This window comes from Trachemys scripta, chromosome 18 (genome assembly GCF_013100865.1).
Source record: "Trachemys scripta elegans isolate TJP31775 chromosome 18, CAS_Tse_1.0, whole genome shotgun sequence".
NCBI classification, from domain to species: domain Eukaryota; kingdom Metazoa; phylum Chordata; order Testudines; family Emydidae; genus Trachemys; species Trachemys scripta.
The window spans coordinates 3,538,340-3,558,275 of NC_048315.1; the positions used below are offsets into that span (position 1 = coordinate 3,538,340).

The following is a 19,936-nucleotide window of genomic DNA, read 5'->3' on the forward strand; positions in this document are numbered from 1 at the left end:
ACTCTGAAAATCTAGCTACTGCAGCTGAAGCACTTAACTCTCCTTCCTCATAGTTCTGAAAAGCTGGATGTGATTATCCTAGTGGATAGTCCAGCATAATGAGGTTTACTGGATGTTTCACTGTGCATTGTAATTCTGTTGTGTTGCTGAGACTGACTGCTGTCATGACTCAGAGCGATGATGCGCGAGGAAATATGGCCCTGTGGTGGGGGCACTGGGGTAGGACTTGGGACCTATGTTCAAGTCCCTGCTTTGCCTCAGGTTTCTCGGGCAAGTCACTTGATTTCTCTATTTGCCTGTGGTACAACCATAATGGGGGCCATGTTGTACTCGCTCTGAAGACTCTTGTTCTCTAGTTATTCCCTGCATTGTAGGTAGATACCGGTAGGCTTGGACCTCACTGCTGTTCTCCATTGTTCAGACATAGTAGGCCTGATTATGTACTTTTCATACGCTCGTGAAAAATCTGGAGTGACTCTCTTGAACTGGAGCTACCCCCATGTAAGTGGGATCAAAATCAGAATTCAAGCCACTTTGGCCAGCCCCTCCAGACTTATGCTGAATGCACCTCATCTGATCTGGAGAATCTAGCCTGTTTACACTGGTGTAAGAAAGATCAGAATTGGGCCCTAACCTGCCATTATTATTTAATTTAGGCTCTTCCAAAAATCATCCATTGTGAAATTGGCTTATACAGCAACTGACCCTGTTGAAAAACTTTGGTACATCGTGCATTTTGATAGAAAACTGCAGTGTTTCATCTGTCCTCAGGAATTACCTAGAATTCTGTTTGACTTTGGTACAGATGTAAGATCTGTCAAATGCTACCAGATCTATCAAGGAGGGAATAAGTATGTCAAACATTTTATCAGAACACAGTTTGCTAATAATAACAGAGAAGCTGAAGAAAAACTGTCACACTGAAATGTTCATGTTGCCCTTTTTTCTTATCTACAAGTGCTGGGAACATTTCAGTCTTCCCTCCCTCTCCCCCCCCCCCCACCGTTTGGAATCGGTAAACATTAACCTTTCCTACATCAATTGATTCAGCAATTGTGAGCTCATCACACACTGCTGACAAACAGCCACTACAGTTCTAGGAGGTTTTATTTTACATGACACTTCCTTCGGGTTATCTGTGGCAATGTGGTATCTTGCATAGCAATCTGCTAGGCAGAGGCCTGGCTGCAAGATCAATTAGGGACCCTGCTGCCTTATGTCCTTCAATATGTGACTCTTTCCCATAGCAGACTTATACTGGGGACAAGTGCCCAGGTTTGTTTGGTTTTGTTTTTAAGTAGAGGATCGATTCGATTCTAAAGAAATTTTGTTGGAAACTTGCCTCCAGTGACTGCCGTGAGCAAGACATAAATAGGATAAGCTGTAGGTCACACATTCCTGCAGGCAAGCTCAGATTCTGCAGTCTTCCTCTTTCTTTTGTGTGTGTTGTCCCCTCACTTCCCCCCCAACCCTCTCTAGCTATAGCAAACTGCCACTCTGTCTCTGGTTTCATTCACTCCTCTGGCTGCTTTCATTTTCCTTTATGGATACATTGAGACTTTCTGTTTCCAGGATGTCTGAAATCTGGAGAGGTATCTATGACCGAATGTGGACACTGGGTACTTGACTCTTCTCTTCTCTACTTGTTTAATTCCATTGACTTCAAGAGGAATTGCTCCAGATGTACTGTTGGATAAGCCAGAACAGAATCAAACCCTGCTGTTCGAATATAAACTCAAACTCTGATAGTCAGTGGGTAGATCAGGTGCTAAATGCTCACCTGTTCAGGAAATGTACTTGTTCCTACAACCAAATACCTAGTTCGCTTATATCAGCGAAGAAGTAGTTCCTTCAAGTAGCACCAGCTGAGGATCTGGTCCATCATTGTTAATTTATACTTAAGCATTAATAAACAGGCATTTTATTTGTTCTGAACAAAATGTCATAGGCTGTTTTGATTCATGTAATTACAATGTGCTGTGACTATTGCAGCATCCCTTTGCATACAGGTTAAGGCCAGAAAGGGCCATTGTGATCATCTAGTCTGATCTCCTACAGCCCACAGGCCAGAGATTTCACCCAGTGATTCCTGTGTCAAGTCCAAAGCTTCTGGCTGGGCTAGAGCAAAGCTTTTAGAATTGCTTTGTCTTTCTAGCCCATTCCTTGAAGTCGATATCCTAGACAGAAGGACAGATTAATAAAATCCGCCTGCGTGAGGTAAGGAAATACTTCAGGTGATCAAACTGCACTTACATTAATTTTTCACAGCTGAGTAAGGTAAGCATGTATTATTTCAATAAAACGTGGTGTGTAAACAGATTAATAAAATGGTGTTTAGATTTGTTTTTTAATTGGCTTTCGAAGTTCATCAACTCTGTTTGTAATCCAACTCTTCTTTGGATAGTATGTAGATCTTTATTATAACCTCACTAACAGCGACTGCAAAGATGAACGATCTCAGAAAAGATCTCTACAAACTTTCACATTAAGTGATGTTTACAGCTGAACCACAAAAACATACAGCTGACTTTCCCAGGCTGAATCTGTGAAGAGGAAATCTGGAAAGGAGTGTCCATTGCTAAATGTAATTTGAAGAAAAAAAAAAAATCTGGGATTCTTGTAAAGAGCTTTGATACACTCTCGGGAATAGCTGCTGCTGTTACTTCTGCTTCTAGGATAGTTCTTAATTATTATATTAGTCAAGTTAATGTTCTAGTGCACATCCTCAGACTTACAAAATGATCCGAGTGTAGAACAATCCCGCAGACAAACGAAGTGGAGGGAAGATCTGTGATGTTGCTCCGAACAAATCACCTAAGAAGAGAGGACTCCTGAAAACAGTAGGGGAAAAAACTCCTGTAGGTCAGAGAGTACTTATTGAGACTGGATTATTTTGCAGAAGGTGGCGTTTTTTGGAGCTTTTGTAAGTCTTGCATGTATATTTGAATAGCATGCTTGTGCATTGTTTGTAAATTACCCTTTGGTATTTATCACTAGTTGTGGTTTAGTTGAAGGCTCTTATAAGCAATATTTTCATTTATATTGTTGTATAGGATTGAATCTTGATATACACTGGATTAGAAGAACCCAAATTAGATACATTTTATCTGGATAGCACATGAGAAATTTAAAGACAAAATATCTTTCCAGTGAATTTTTAAGTCTCTGTGGAAGGTGTTTATATCTTGCAAATTCAGACCTGTATGAGGCTGAGTAGCTTTCCTGTCATTATTGAAGTTTCTACCAAGCGTTTTTAAAACTAAAGCTTTTGGAATGATGAAAACAGTTATGGCATATAGATAAGGCAATGAGAAAAAGGTCATTGTGCTGCTGCCTATACTCTACCTGTTCTGTAGAGAAATAAAGGTCTCCAGATTCCAGTCTGACATTTTTTGCCAGATGTACATTCGCTTAAAGAACACAACTCCACTCCTCCAAAAAAAGAGAAGGAAAAAAAAAAAAAAAAACCAACCCCAAACCAAAAATCATTCTTTAAACTCACTGTTGATTATTTCAGGGAACATTTTATAGTTCTTAAGTATTTTAATATCAAACTGTAAATGAAAAGTTATTTTTTGCATTATTTCTTGTTTACAGAATAATTTAAGATATTAGGAAAAGTTCTTTTTCTATTTATTTCTATTTATTTTTGTGAGAGACCCACAGAACTGGAAATGTAAGCAAAAATGCACCCCAAAGCTAAATTATGGTAGATGTCATTTTAACATTTTCTATTTTTGTTTTATTGTTGATGCTGTAAATGTATATTTATGAATATTTTAAGAATGTTATACATATTTTGTATTGTTATTGAAAATTCAAACAGACAACAACATTCTCATTCCATGTTTACTTCCATAGAAAATTGTATAGGTGCCGTTGATTTAGAGGTTAATGAATCCAACTGAACTAAAACTCCTGATATAACTTTAACTGTGGTCTTGCTAACTCGCCACCATAAGCACATTTGAGGTCACTGGTCAGCTATTGCTTGTATACATAATAATTCTTAGCATGTGGTCTGTTTATAGCTGAGGAGGGCATTTGCTGTTAAAGGATTTCATAAAACCCTTGTTTTCAAAACATTAGATTTTCCAGACAATCTGGGATTTCAGGAAATGTTTCGTAGTAGGGCATTGCATACACTCTCAAATCTGGCTGTGGCAAAGTTCAAAAGGGGTACAGTGAATTGCTTTCTCTACTACTGATCCTCCAGAGTACTTTACATCTAATAATGATATGAGCAGCAGTTCCTACCCCATGTCACATTCGCCTCAATGTATCAGTGTTTCCCTCATTTCCTCTTGATCACACTGCATTGTTTAAAACACTTCAATAATAAAACAGTCTAGAAACAGTCATGATTTTAGCATGGCAAGGTGGATGAGGTAATATATTTTATTAGACCAACTTCTGTCGAATAAAAGATGTTACCTCACCCATCTTGTCTAATATCCTGGGACCATCATGGCTACAACAACACTTCATTTTAACATGTTTGTTGTAATTGTAAATCAAACGCAATCAGAGTGCTGACCTTCCAGATATTACTCACCTATAGTAACTTATCCTTTTTTTTGCCTTTTTTAAGTGTCCCTGAGGTGACTATAAGCTTCCAAGGTCCACCTGTCTAGTGCCTATCTTGACTGGAACTGGTTTTCCAGTCTTTTATGCCAATTATACACCACTGCGACTCCACTGAAGTCAGTAGATGGTAATTTCCCATGTTAGCCGAATGTCTCTTTGCTCCTACATGGCTGAGATGCAGCCCTCATGTGCAAAGACATTGGTTGAGGCCCAGTTCACTGGTGAATAGATCTACCTTTTGAGTAATATCCTTAACCTCTACCCGCACAAGACTAATTACTACCCATCTAGTTATGTGCTCTTAACAGGCCCATCCACAACAACTTAGCATCTTATTACAGTCCTGTCCTCCAAATCCCTTTCAGCAACATCTGACATTTCAAACTTGCTGGACACCTGTTTCATTCATTTCTTTAGCACACCTCCTCTCTCCATCCCTTTCTCATCTGCTCTCCCCAGTGTCCGCTCCTTACTTTGTCCTGTTTCTCTTGATTGATGCTTATTCTGTAACTAACACAACTTGCCCTCTCCCCTTCTTGTATCCCCTGACTCTCATCAGATGGGCAAAGGGAGAATGGAGAGCTTGTTTGTGGTAGATGCTGTGGACCTGATTCTGCTGTCACTTACCGACTGGTGCAACTCCTTTCATATAAATGAGATACTCCTGATTTACCCTGGTCTGAGAGCAGAATTAGCCTTCTTGTTTCCAAACAGAGAGAAACTTACTCTGAGCTTTAATTACTCATGTGCAAAGAGATTGTTGTTTTCTCCTTGCCAGGGATCTATGATGTTCTGAGGTGATGTAGTTTGCCCCTATGATCCTGTGTAAAATTTTACTCCTGGAGGAATTCTGCGCTACTGTGCAATGTAGAATTTTGCAGAAATTAAGGTGCACGCAGAATTTCCTATTCCCCACAGAAATGGACTGCAGTGTTTCTAGCTGCCACTAGGGGCCACTGGACTCGGCAGAGCCCAGCTTGTACATAGAAGACACTGCTGGGGGAAGGGAGAGGGAGTTAGAGGGTTCCTGGCAGCTGCAGTTCCCAGCATGTTCCCTGAGGGAAGGAGAGGGCAGCATGCAGGAAACTGTGCAAGCCTAGGACCAAGCATCAGGCTGTTTCTCCCTCTGGATCCCTGGGTGGAGAGGGGGAGAACGGGTGTCTGGACCGGGGGGGTGGGGGTGGGGGTTCCTGGGCTAGGAGGGCCTCACAGGTGGGCTCTGCAGGGGAGCGGTTGTGGGTGTCTGGCCCCACGGCTGGGCTCTGGGGGAAAAAGGGGGCAGAGAAAGAGGAGCTGGGTTGTCATAGGGGTTTCTTTAACTCTCTACTCCCAGGGGAATTTTTGTGTGTGTCTGTATTGGTACAGACATACTTGCTGACAGGGATTTTGAAATAAATTACCAAAATAATTGAAACTGGCATGATTCTGCAGTGTTATTTTGACAAATAAAATTTGCAGAATTTTAAAATATTGTGTGCGGAACTTTTAATTTTTTTTGGCACAGAATGCCCCCAGAAGTAGTAAAAATGATTTTCCATATCAGTTGGTTTATTAATAAGTGCTGCAACCTCTTCTTTTGGTGGATCATCCCAGAGGGAATGTTGCTGCATACTGATTTCACATACGAAGGCTACTTCCTTCAGGTTAGGAGCTGTTCGTGTGAATAGTTATGTTGAAGCATGCAGAAAACCCAAGCTGCCTGCCTAACAAAATGCTAAAGGACAGGACAGTGTGAGCTAAAAGTCACTTTCTAAACACTTCAGTGCTTCACCTGGTGGGGAGTAGCACCTTTTCTGAGGATGGCTTCATGGGTGGTGAAGACCAGATCCTTCGTGTCACATTTCTTCTCTTCGTGTTCACAGTAGGATACTGTAAAAATTATTTCATGAACAAAGTTTAAAAAAAAATATATAGATGAAGACATGAACAGTGAAACCTCATGCTTCATGGTATCAGTGGATTGCTGCAAGGGCGAAGAGGAAAATTTCTCTTCACACTACCAGATACTGCCTTGTTAGCGAGGTTTTCATTTTAGATATTGGTGTCTTCCAAGACAGGATAATAGAACCATACCAGATCAATGTGCCTGTGTAGTAATTTATACCTTTCCATAAGCCTTACAAGAGCTACATGTGTCTTTGTTTCCTCTTCCTCCCCAGCATGCACATGGACCTGACATCTGGCCCTGCAATCTTTCCCTCCTGGCATGTATATATTTTTATTTGCTCCTGGCTTTGTAACACTCTGTAAGTCTGCCATATTATTTCCCAGTGTCTGCCAGGTACTGGCTAGTGGGGTGGAGGAGAATCTCTATTGAGTTTCCTTCAAGTCCTTACCCCTGATTCTTTTACTGTAAGTCAGAGCTTTGTGAGCCAGAAGAGGCTCGGTTTGTCTGTGAAGCAGAATACCAAGTCAGTGTTTATCACCAGAACGGTGGTGGCAGTTGAGCAATGTACCATCTGATAGCTGTTTGATGGGCTCGTATGAAACGAGTTGGAGGTGTTGAGGTAATAGAATAGAAAAGACACAGCCCCAGCCTTAGTGAACAAGTGACCACATCACAAGAACCATGATCACGATTGGCACCAATTGGCCCCCTTATTGGTAATCTCAGCAGAATTCCTCTCTTAACCCAAAGCAGTGGTTGGTCTCTTCAGATCAGGGATGAGGCACACAGGCCGAGAGGAGCAATGAGTAGAAAGCGTATACTGCTGCTGTACCTGCCCTGGTAATACAGGATGGCAGCCAGCACCAGGGCCGGCTTTAGGAAGTGCGGGGCCCGATTCGAACAGTTTCGACGGGGCCCCGGCAGGGATGACTAAAAAAAAAAACCTAAGTAAAAAAACACGTGGGGCTTGTACGCACCAGGCGGCGCTCCTAGTCTTCGGCTCTTTCACTCGCTCCGGGTCTTCGGCGGCACTGAAGGACCTGCTGCCGAAGTGCTGCCGAAGACCCGGAGCGAGTGAAGGACCCGCTGCTGAAGTGCCGCCAAAGACCCGGAGCGCCACCGGGTGAGTAAAAATTAAAAAGGAGCCTCTAGCCAGGGAAGGGATTCTCGGCCACTTCTTTCTCCCCTCCCCTCCAGTGGCCCTGCCACTAGGCGCGGGGCCCGATTCGGGGGAATTGGTGGAATTGGCCTAAAGCCGGCCCTGGCCAGCACCTTCACTTAAAAGAAAAAGAAAGCAACTAATTTTCTAACTGGTGAAGAGTCATAACTGAAGCCAGACTAAGCTCCACATAGTTTATCAGGTGGCAGTATTAATGTCACTGGGTTCCCTACAGCCTGCTGGCCATGTCATCCATCCTTGGAAAGATGAGGAAACTTGGCAGTTCTGATGTGGAGGACTCTGAAGTCACGGACGAGCACACAGATGGTGAGGATTCCATTCTGGGAACCCTTGAAAGCCTTCAGGGAAGCCAGAGCACAAAGGTACAGCAGCTGCCCAAAAGCAACATCTTCGCTAGAAGAGGCCGCTTTGGGATGGGGGATAGCGATAAGAACATGGCGCCTATGGACTCCTTGTACCAGATGGACCACGTGGGGTATGCTCCCATCATCAAGTTTAATATCAATATGGAAAGGGCAAAAATACACAATCAATTTGCCAAGTAAGTTCCTGATATATTGGATATATATTATGACAGAGATTGGGTTGCATAGCTCAGCATTTACCCATTGCACCACAGTATTTGATTTTTCAGCAGATATTTCAGTATTTCCTATGCTTAAAGAACGGGAAGTATCCCAACTACTATGGTACATTTAATGACTATTGCCCATCCTGGAGTTCTATCTCTGAATGCAATCTACTCTGCAAATGAATCAATAGGAGCACTCTCAGTGCCTCTAGGAATCAAACTCTTTGGTGTCTTACTCAAAATTAGTGGGCACCTTTGAAAATGTTGCCCTGTATCATTTAGCCAAAGCTATACAGTGAATCAGTGGTAGAGCTGGGATTAGAACTCAGAGGAGTTCTTGGCTCCCAGGAGCGTGATCAGATGTTAGACTTAGTTGCTTAATTAGATTTGAGTTCTTGTTCTTAACTTTTCACCAGTAAAAACATAATTTCACCAGTACATCTGCTTGTCTAAACCTTTATGATCTTACAGACTGTACAATTAATATATGTAATATTCACTAATGTGTGTGCCACTGAAAGCCAGTAATGGAAATATAATTGTCTGGTGGTTTTTAAGAGACTTGCTTAATCCTTACGTTTCAGTAACTAAATTTATCTTTGTCAGGCTCCTATCTACCAATTCCATTGCAAGCTGCTCAGAAAAAGCTTTCAAGTTCTATGATTGCAGAAGGATCTTTGATGCTGTGACCCAAGGTGACACAAGTGATCTGAATGACCTGCTGACCTATCTCCATGAGACCCGGAAGCATCTCACAGACGATGAGTTCAAAGGTACCTAGTAGTGTCAGTTGCATCCAAAAGCCATTTCCCTCTTCCAGCAGCGCTGCTGATATTAAAAGATCAACATGGTGTTCACTTAAATACACGGTAAGACATTGCAGGGGATTTTGCGTCATGCAGTAGTTTCCTATAGACTGGGCAATTCTCTATAAAGATGCTGGAAATTTCAGAAAACTTTGAGAGGTTATTTGTGAAACCCTAAATGTCCCTGGGTTCTTCTATCCATTCAGAAGATCCCAGATCCCTTGTGATTACTGCATGCCTAGGTGTCAGAGGGCAGGTTTGTAATGCCCCTTTTTATAGCTGTAACCCTTTGTGTTACAGAGCCGGAAACTGGGAAAACGTGCTTATTGAAAGCCATGCTGAATCTGCATGATGGGAAGAACGATACCATTCCCCTGCTTCTGGAAATTGCGGAGAAGACCGGCAATCTGAAAGAGTTAGTTAATGCAGAATATACTGACAACTACTACAAGGGTAAGAGAGGCAGCTGGGAGAATGTCTGGCCTTGCCTGAGCCTACGTCTGTATAGAAAGACTGGAGATAGGCTACACAGGACTGTCTGAGCCCTTTAGGCGTTTCTCTGAATATAACCAAGAATGAAGCTCTGGTTCTAGGAAAGCAGAACCACAAACTGCCAGAGAGCCTGGCTATTAGTCAGCACTTGTGTTCCTGAAATACCTGGATCACATTGGCTATTTCTGCCAGTGGCACGTTTGGTTAATGTGGTCTAATTTTCTTCCTCTTCTAGATGTACATTGGTGGGATAGGGTTGGGAGCACACTGGCAGCGGAGCAATGAAGCCTGCATTTGCTGCCTCTGTTGTCTCCATTCTGTTGATAAATAGGGCACTTCAGTCTCCAGGGCTGTTCAATTTGTCCCTTTTCACCAACATTGCATTAACCTCAGAAGAAGGAGCCTGTAGTGTCTGGCAGCTGTTTCTCTGTGTTATGTGAAGTGAGATTTCCGTGGTCTGATGAGTGTTTCCCTAGGTCAGACCGCTCTCCATATTGCCATCGAGAGGAGGAATATGTACTTGGTGAAGCTCTTGGTCCAAAATGGAGCAGACGTTCATGCGAGAGCCCACGGGGAGTTCTTCAGAAAAATCAAAGGGAAACCTGGCTTTTATTTTGGTAGGGAAAACAAGGAGCATGATACATGATTTCAGTCACTGATCAAGTAACCAAGAGAGTTGTCCCAAATGTGAGCTGTTCAAATACTCCTGATTATGGGGGACCAGATGACCCACAAATAGCAGAGGGGCTAATCCAACCTTCCCTAGTATTTCCCTAATGGGGGCTGGGATTACAAAGGAGCTAAGGCAGTTAGCATGTATTTCCCATTGCTATTCAGTGCAAGATGGGTACCTAACCCCATTTGTCTTCAACTACCTCTGTATCTCTTGATGGGTTGTATCATTATTAAAGGCACCTTCTAGCCCTGCACTCAATATTTCTATAGCCATCTATTTTCAGTGGGAAGAGGATGCTATAATCCAAGCTAATTTTTTTTCTGCCTAAAACTTCTTGTGTTTGGACCTCACACACTAAGTCTTTTTGGGGGGAAAACTCCCTTAACACATTCAGTCCTTTTAACCAAAATACATAGGGACCATTCAATGTGCATTTCTAATTTGAGAATTCTGTTGTTTTTTTTCAACTCTTCATATGCTGGGTCCAGATAACCCCTGTGTATTGATCAGCAAGGTATGAACAAATTCACCCATGTTTAGAGGGCCTGCACAAGTTTTATGCAGTGCTTAAGTCCCATAGGGAAATACAATTTTTACAATGAGACGACGATTTGGTACAGCATTTGATGGAGAACTGTTCTCCCGTCTGGTCATGGTGGGAGGTTTCAGACTTGCAGAGGTTTCAGATTCTCCTTTGCTCTTAGGCTCATAAAGGTGACTTTTGTACATATGGTGAGTTTTCTGACCAGTGGTTCATGTTGCTTGCCATTAGGTGAACTGCCTCTTTCCTTGGCTGCCTGCACCAACCAGCTAGGTATTGTGAAATTCCTCCTCGAGAATCGGTATCATCCAGCCAATATAGCTGGCCAGGACTCTATGGGCAATACAGTTCTGCATGCCCTTGTGGAGATTGCAGATAACACCAAAGATAACACCAAGTTTGTAACAAAGGTGTATAACAACATTTTGATCATTGGTGCCAAAATTAACCCGATGCTGAAGCTGGAAGAGATCACTAACAAGAAGGGACTGACTCCTTTAACCCTGGCTGCAAAGAAAGGGAAGATAGGGGTAGGTGGACACATACCTGTTACCCTTTCAAATGACACACAGTATAATCAAAACATTTACACTGGGTACATGTCATTACTTGCTGCCTGGGCCTAGTACACTGAGACGCTGGAAAACTTTGCAGGACTTAACGCTGGAGTTTAAAAAGCAAAGCGTTGGCATAATCTAGGAAATGTGTCCAGGGGGAGTCATGTAGTATCACTACACATATGTCAGCCTAGATGGAAACCGTAAAAGTGCCCTGGCTGCTCTCTCAGGTGGAGTAGGAAGTGCATCTTTGACTGGCTGACATGGCCAATTCCAAAACATTTCCCATTCACCAAGACAGTGACCTCAAAGGGATACAAAACAGGTGCCTCTAGATGTCTGCTTTAGGTTTGAGAGGCCAAAGATAGTCACGAATCTTAACTGGAAGAGACCAGAGAGACACTTCTTTGTGCTACTGCATTAGCCCGTTTGCCGCATTCATATTGCCCCATTCCCCAGAACCCAATGAGATCACTGGCTTTTGGATATTGCAAGCTGTGAGCTGTACAGTATCCTAATGGCTTGACATCAGTGCAGTTAAGCCAGGGAGGAATCTGACCTCCTGTGTTACTGAGAAACTGAGTAACAAAAAATCTACCATAGCTGAAATGTTGGTCACACATTCTTCTTTTATGATCAGATTTTCGCCTATATCCTTAGACGAGAGATCAAAGAGCCTGAATGTAGGCATCTGTCTAGGAAGTTCACCGAATGGGCCTATGGACCCGTCCACTCATCTCTTTATGACCTGTCCTCCATAGACACGTGTGAGAAAAACTCAGTGCTTGAGATCATTGCGTATAGCAGCAAAACACCAGTGAGTATGAAACCTCCTCTACACTTTCTTATTGGGTTCAGTGGTCAGCTGTGTTCTGTATAGTGCATGTCTCTGAAGGTTTGCACCATTTTGCAGAGCTTTGTCACAAGTAAATAGTGATCAGGAACAGTGCAGAGATGTAATTTCTTGGTACGAGTCTATGCACTGACATTCCTTTTGCCCACCTGACTGTGGAAGTTAATCCCAGGACTCTTTATTGCAAATATTCCCCTTTGGCTTGATGCCAGCAGTACCATTCACAGGAGTGCTCGCTCAGACAAGTAAGGGTACAGTCATACCATTCAGCAAGCCTCTGTGTTGTATGTCATTCCCTGGCGCTCCTGAGAGAAACATTTTAGTTAGAGCAGGGGACTGGGAGACAGGCCTCCTGGCTTCTTCTTTTCAGCTCTGCTCCTAACGCACTGAGCAACCCTGGACAAATCATTCTTCTTTAGTTTCCCTATCTGTGAAACTGGGATAATGACACTTCCCTGCCTTCCGGGTATTGGAGAATGTGTTCGCTGGGGATGAAATGAGATTTCATGTACTGTTTGCAAAGACCTATGGCAGGTGCTCTCTCATCTTATGTGTGTATTGGCTTCTTTGGGACTCACATTCCTTCTCTCTCTCTCTCATCCCCCTCGCAGAATCGCCATGAGATGCTGCTGGTAGAGCCCCTGAACAGGCTGCTGCAGGACAAGTGGGATCGATTTGTCAAACGCCTATTTTACTTCAACTTCTTTGTTTATGCTATGCACATTATCATACTCACCCTGGCCGCCTACTTCAGACCTGTGGAGAAACATGGAAAGGTACTTCACTGGTCCTGTTCATCAGTGCGACCACCCCAGGGATGAATTCCCAGGCCTGCCTGTCATGTTATTGGTGCCAGAGCTTAAAAGGTTCTTCCTTCTTTCCCGAGTGAGGGGGAGAAAAAGCACAGAGGAAGGATTCCTCCTCCAGCCCCCTCCTTGGAGAATGGAGGAAGCAGTGCTTTTAGGGACCAATCCTTGGGAAGCCAAGCACTTTCAACTGTCAGCTGACAGGTCATTTTCCATCTTCAGCTGTGCTGATCCTTTGCTCCTGTGTTATGCAGCCTCCCTTCAAATTTGAATACACCACCGAGGAGTGTTTTCGTATCATTGGAGAGATCCTGAGTGTGCTGGGAGGTCTCTATTTCTTTTTCAGAGGGGTAAGAGCTTTGAAATTTCTCCTTAGAGCCATGTGGATAGGTGGGACCAAAAATAGGTGCCCCCCTTGATTTGGGCGAGCTGCTATTAGAGTCCTTCCCTCACTCGAAAGCTACAGATGGCCAGGAGCTGTCAGGTTTCTACTGAGTTACAAAGCTAAGGTGCAGTTGCCTGTCGTCCTACTGTATGAGCGGGAAGGTCCTACAAAGTCTAGGAGTGCCTGAGCACAGACACAAACCTAGACAAGGCTTAAGGGGGTATTGAATATAGCCAGGGCCTGCACCATTAAGGACTTTAGAGATCATCAGTGCTGTTTTAAACACAAACTGCTACTGTATGGTGGCCAATGTAAAGAACACACAGCAAGTATAATGTGATCACAGTTGCTCAAACCAGTGAGCAAATGGGCTGCTGCTCCCACACAAGCTGCAAGCTACAGAGTAGTGCTACACTGAGGGGATAACCATAATTGAGGCTCATGCTTACTGGAATGTGTGTTGCTTTTGAGACGTTCTTGTGGGCTAACTTAGGGTGAGCTGTTTCCCTTCTCTCAGCTTGGACCCAGCTCAGCAGACCTCCCCAGCACTTAGAGGGGCAGTGGTTGCAGCAGCATTTCCATCAAGTTTGACCCTGATAACAGTCAGCACTTAGATACAGAGTGATGGGTCCCTGGGAAGATTCACAGTGGAAATGTACTTGCCAACCTGAAACTGGTCTTTCGTCTCCCTTTTTTGCAGATACAATATTTCCTGCAGAGGCGGCCCTCGTTGAAGACTCTGCTAGCTGACAGTTACAGTGAGGTTCTTTTGTAAGCTTCTCAGCAACTTCTTTATTTGCGTTTGAATGTGGCATTTAGGAGCCTGAGGGACTCATGGCCTTGGCTTGAGCCAGGCATTGCATGTACGAGCTTTGAAATAAGCACAGTGCTTTTCATCCCCCAGTTCTCCTAGCACTTTACACAGGTGGCTCCAGGTCATAACCCTCATTTACAGGTGGGGAAGGTGAGGTGCTGAGAGGTTAACTGTCTGGGTCCCGCAGCAGAGCCAGGAATTGATCCCAGGACTCTTGACTTGCAGTCCAATGCCCTGTGCACTGGGTCATGCTGAAGCCTCTCTTGTCCCCAATGGTACCTTCCGCTTTATGCTATTGGAACCCTCTGCCTTCCCCAGTTGGAAGGCTGCTACACAGGGCAGCTCCCTGAATTGCTGCCAGTTCTGTGGTGAGAGAGAGGGAGTGCCAGAGAGAGCAGCGCTCGAGGACAACAGAGAATTGTGGCTTGTCTTGCTGACTTCCTGCAAGGCAGAAGAACAACAGTTGGGTTGGAGAAACAGGGGTATGCGGGAAACTCAGGAGTTATTAAGGGGAGAGGAATTGTGGAGGGTGCAGAAAACAAGTGAAGCATCTTTCAAGGGATGGAGGTTGGCCTAGGAGGACATGTCTGTCCAGATGGGTTCTAATGTGCTTTTGGGGAGTTCCTGAGTCCACTGCGTATGCCTTCATCCCTCCTTTCTTGCCTGCCTGGGAGAATCTGCACTCTATGCTTGGACCATGCTTGTCTTTCAGCTTTGTCCACTCACTGTTCCTGTTGAGTTCAGTGGTGCTGTACTTCTGTGGCCAGGAACTCTATGTGGCATCCATGGTGTTCTCCTTGGCCCTGGGCTGGGCTAACATGCTGTACTACACCCGAGGCTTCCAGCAGATGGGAATTTACTCTGTCATGATTGAGAAGGTCAGTCTAGGGAGCAGCTGGCAAGCACTGCTGAATTTTCACAGGCCTGGAAAGTACCACCACCAACAACCTTATGGTTTAAACCAGGGAGAGCAGCTTTATTTTCACCTTCGGGGGGGAAATCTACTCACTGTTGCCAGTGAGTCTGAAAAGGCTCATGTCAGTTAACTCTACTCTCCTCGATTATTTTCAGGCCTTCTCACAAAGAAGTCTGACCTCTTCATGTGGTCTAGCCAAGTAGTCTATAGAGGGGGAAAAAGAACCACACTGTCTTAACTTGATTCACACATGAAAGGTCGAAAATATATTTGGCATTAGATATATTGCATATGCATCTAATAGGTTTTATGAATAATGCAAAGGAAATGTTCTCTATATTGAAAGCCAGTACTTGGAAACTCAGTCATGGTGTAAGGCAAGAGGAGTGGGTTCACACTGTATAGTTCCTTCTTGGAGCCAAATCAGGACTTTGCACCACTCTTGGTTGCAGTTTGTGTTAGATTCCTATAAAATGTTCTGTTTCCATGTTGCAGATGATCCTGAGGGATTTATGTCGCTTCATGTTTGTCTACCTAGTATTTCTCTTGGGATTTTCTACAGGTAATGTCACCCTGAGAGTTATTTTTTCTTAGAGAATCACTGAGATTTAGCAAAAATTACCTTTTCAGTTAATTTAGAATTCCCTTTACCAACTAGAAACTAAGAAATCATCACGCCCCTGTACAAAATCTCTGTCCATAAAAAAATAAAGAATACTACTACTTAGCATTTATATGGGGTTTTTTTTACCATAGATCTCAAAGTGGCTGGCCAAGCAACATTATTCCCATTTCACAGATGGAGAAACTGAGACACCACATTTTCAAGTAATCTCTAATTTTGGATGCCTCTATATTGGGTGCCCAACTTTAGAATCCTGGGGACTGATTTTTTCAGAGCTTCTGACTCCCCACAACTCCACCTGCAGTCAATGGCCATCAATATATTGTGTCTAATCAGATACATCTTTGCAAGTTTTTCATTGTTTTCAAAATGAACATGGTTTCTGAGTATCTTTTTCTTGTATACATGGCTCCTCCCATTTGCAACAGCTGTGGTGACTCTGATTGAAGATGACTATGAGGGACATGAAAATGACAGCTGTCTCTGCACCCGATCAGGCCAGCTGAAGTGTGGCCGCACATCATACAACAGTCTGTATTACACCTGCCTGGAGCTGTTCAAGTTCACCATTGGCATGGGAGATCTAGAGTTCACCGAGAACTACAGGTTTAAGTCTGTCTTTGTCATCCTGTTGGTCCTCTACGTCATCCTCACCTACATTCTCCTGCTTAACATGCTGATTGCGCTGATGGGGGAAACTGTGAACAAGATCGCACAAGAGAGTAAGAGCATCTGGAAACTCCAGGTTTGTCGATCCCCCCCAAGGGTTCTGGTCTTCATGTTGGAACTAGAAAGAGAACTTGGGGGATAAGCGCTTTAAGGGGAATCTGGAGGGATTGGTATGTTTCTAAACTTGCAGATTTTCATGTCTTTCATAGATTCTAGGACTGGATGGGACCTCGAGAGATCATCGAGTCCAGTTCTCTGCCCTCATGTCAGGACCAAATACCGTCTAGACCATCCCTGATAGACATTTATCTACCACAGTCTTCCTATCTTTTGATTCCTTACCCATGAGCACAAGCCTGTATGACTGTCCTTGGTCCCTTTCCTCATCTGGTGTATGATGCACTGTTTAAGCAGATGTTCTTGGTATACACTGAATATTTCACAGATGTTTGCAGTTTAAGAAAATAAATATTTTTATTATTAGACAATAACAGAGTCAAAAAGCTGAAGGCATTTAGGCTCTTGACACTGGAAAACCATGATCAGAATACGAAAAGATAGAGATTATGCATTGGAGGAAAGCAAGTGCCTTATGCCAGGTTTGCAGATAATGCCATGTCAGTTTTTGTGTACGAAAAGAAACCCTGTAGTTCTGAGGTTGTGGTTGGTGTGATCATTCCCCTACGCTGACAATGCAGGTGAAAGTTCGGGGATTCTTGTTTTATAAAGAAAGGACTCGACATTTGTATAAATATAGTTAAATGCCAGCTGTTCCCCACTCCCTTTGCTTTTTTCATTGGTAGAGAGCCATCACCATCTTGAATATTGAAAACAGCTACCTGAACTGCATGATAAGCTCATTCCGATCCGGGAAGCGAGTCTTAGTGGGAACCACACCTGATGACAAGGACGATTACAGATGGTGTTTCAGGTAACCTGGTTTTATCTTAAATAGATAATCTTTTACAGAAACACATCTACAGGCCAGGGATGGCTCAATAACTGGTAATGGGATGTAGAGCTCTTAAACTTAGGGTGACCAAAAATTACACTAAGTGATGGTTGTTCAGTCGTGTGAGTGAAATGGGTTCTTAGTCCAATTCGCAATAGACTTGGTCCAGCCTGTGGGGTCTGAGATGCCAGAATGCCAAGCAGATCTTCTCTATTAAAATAGCAGAATTATGTCCTCTCATCGCTGTCCGTCTCAAAGCAGCATCATAGCTCAACTGATAATGAACAGATATTGCAGCTGAGCCTTTTTCTTTCCATATCTGATTCTATGTTGCTTTACTTCTTGGGCCACTGGGACACAAATTTCTCAGTGTGGAGAATCCTGGCCAGAGTGCAGAGATTGAGTATCTGACCTATGCAACAGGGACGTCTATGGCATTCCTCTGCCAAACCATGAAGCATTGGCAGAACTGTTACACAGCAGGCCTGCGATAGCCCAAACTCTTCCTTGTGTGGTGATTGGCCAGTGGATCTGCATACTTATGGATTCACCAGCCCACAGCCAATCCTCTGCCCTGGGACACAAGGACAGAGTGTGACTATGGAATCCCTTGGTGTTTCTCTGCATGGTACGATATAAATTTAATTGAGTTAGGTAGGTTTCTCCTCAGATGAATGTTACAGAATTCTTTATGGGCAGTTGCCTTAGTCCTCAGGCTGAGAGTGGCCTTTTGCAAATATCCAGTAGATGGTGAATTTTATTTGGTATATTAGGGACTTTAATACAGAACATTAAAGCCACAGGGAGCTTTAATCAGCCACGACGATTAGGCCAGCACCATTCTGCAACACTTTACTTCACAAAAATTCTAGGATTATTGCTGTGAACCTTGAGTAGTCCACACAGGGGACTGGTTGCGTAACAAAGTTATACTGTGCATATGGTCCTTGAGACTCTAGATCCTTTTCTGGAGAATAAATTAGATCCCCTTCAACATAAAATCACTTTTGTTCTCTCTCCAGAGTCGATGAGGTGAACTGGTCCACATGGAACACTAATCTGGGCATAATCAACGAGGAGCCCGGATACAGCATGGGCTTGAAGCGAAACTCAAGTTTTTCTTTTAAGTCTAGCAGAGGTGAGGAATCCAGGCATGAAAACCCTCTGATTCTTCCCATATTCTGACAGTATTAGACTATACTTTTGGTTATAGAGGCAGCATAATGTAGTGCAAGTTTATACATCTCTCAGTCAGACTTCGAATAGCTACATGAACTGCTGATAAATGAACACAGTGGGCAAAAGGATTAAAACGAACTAACCCTTTATTCATTTTGCAGTTTTATTCTTTGGAATTCTTTAGCTCCCTCCAAATTCCTCTCTGGATGTTTGCATGGTGTGTAATGAGCGGCACACCTTGGTGAGCTGGGTTGAGATGGCAGCAGTGTACCCTAGGAGCCACCCTGTGATACCCCAACTCCACAGTGCAGTAGCTCGCTAGTTGGCGCAGAAGAACCCCAGTTCATAAATCAGTGGGTGTACCTATCAGCTTAAAAGAATGGAAAACTGACAGAAGAATACAACTCTTAGAAGAATAAAATCTTCACTTGTGCTTTATATTTATATCAGCTTCCCTCTGTGTTGGAAACCAGGAATATTCTGGTCTGTTTCTATAGGAAAAAAACATTAATAGCCACTTTGCTTATAAGTTTCAGGGAAAAACTGGAAGACCTTGGTTCCGCTTTTGAGAGATGGGAGCAGGCGAGAGGAGGCACAGAAACAGCCAGAAGAAGCCAAGTTAAAACCCATTTTGGAACATGATTATGAGCCTGACGACTCCGGGGCAAGGAAGTCTGTGTAGCTTTTGTTTGTTTGTTGTTGAATATAATTGTTCTTAAGAAGAAGGTTAATTATAAGTGTATTGTCTGTCTTCACAGACAATGGACTTAGAGCCCTTTATGAGAATAGGGCATTATTGCAAAAGGACTGAAGAAGTTACTGTATGTAATGACTCGTTAAACATGCTAAGTAAACAGCTTGTTAGTTAAGACTATGTTTCCATAGTTATTTCTAATATAAGTCTGCCAAAAATTGGTCATTATGCCTCTGTTACTGGTTAGGTATTTATCTCCAGATCAACCACACTAGAAGGCTCTCTCTTGAGCTTTTTACATCACACATGCTGATTAAAAGCAGGAAATAAACTTGAGTATTTTTGCTCACGAGGAGTTTTCCTCACCTCCTAGTGGAAAAACTACAGATGGCCTAGACCTTGAGGTTTCCTACCTGGCCCCAAATAAGAGACACAAAAGTCTCTGTTGGATTTCACTACTTGCTTCCCCTCTCCACATCCTAACTGACTCTTGGGAGGCTCCTCAACTGCTTGGTGGAATGCTCTAGAGCAGTCTTCTGCCTGTGGAGCTTGTCTGGGATAGAGAGAATGTCACAATTTCTAACACAGGTACTCAGGCTGCAGTGAGCTCGATTTAAGTTTTCAGTCATCACACAGTCTGTAGCCCTGATATAGAAATATGGTTTTATTGAATAGGTTTTATCTTAATCTTTACCATACCCCAAAATTATAGCAATCACTGTTGTTTTGGTTATTGGATAAAATC

General features: G+C 43.3%; 1 protein-coding gene across 1 annotated transcript; it reads left to right on the forward strand.

Moving 5' to 3' along the window:
* The first annotated feature begins 2,605 nt into the window (after window positions 1-2,605).
* TRPV1 (transient receptor potential cation channel subfamily V member 1) lies at window positions 2,606-19,338 on the forward strand. The gene is made up of 16 exons (XM_034752863.1): window positions 2,606-2,923; window positions 7,870-8,196; window positions 8,833-8,999; window positions 9,333-9,485; window positions 10,001-10,141; window positions 10,973-11,271; window positions 11,939-12,115; window positions 12,763-12,927; window positions 13,212-13,307; window positions 14,043-14,113; window positions 14,869-15,034; window positions 15,568-15,634; window positions 16,126-16,442; window positions 17,170-17,297; window positions 18,341-18,456; window positions 19,028-19,338. The coding sequence occupies exons 2-16, from the start codon at window positions 7,880-7,882 to the stop codon at window positions 19,177-19,179; spliced, it is 2,532 nt and encodes an 843-aa protein (XP_034608754.1). The 5' UTR covers window positions 2,606-2,923; window positions 7,870-7,879; the 3' UTR covers window positions 19,180-19,338.
* The last annotated feature ends 598 nt before the right edge of the window (window positions 19,339-19,936 follow it).

Excerpts from the sequence above, each read along its gene's own strand:
- TRPV1 (XM_034752863.1), top strand. The coding sequence starts at position 7,880 with ATGTCATCCATCCTTGGAAAGATGAGGAAACTTGGCAGTTCTGATGTG. Across the intron at positions 9,000-9,332 it reads CACAGACGATGAGTTCAAAG|AGCCGGAAACTGGGAAAACG; the intron begins GTACCTAGTAGT and ends TTTGTGTTACAG. Across the intron at positions 12,928-13,211 it reads CTGTGGAGAAACATGGAAAG|CCTCCCTTCAAATTTGAATA; the intron begins GTACTTCACTGG and ends TGTGTTATGCAG.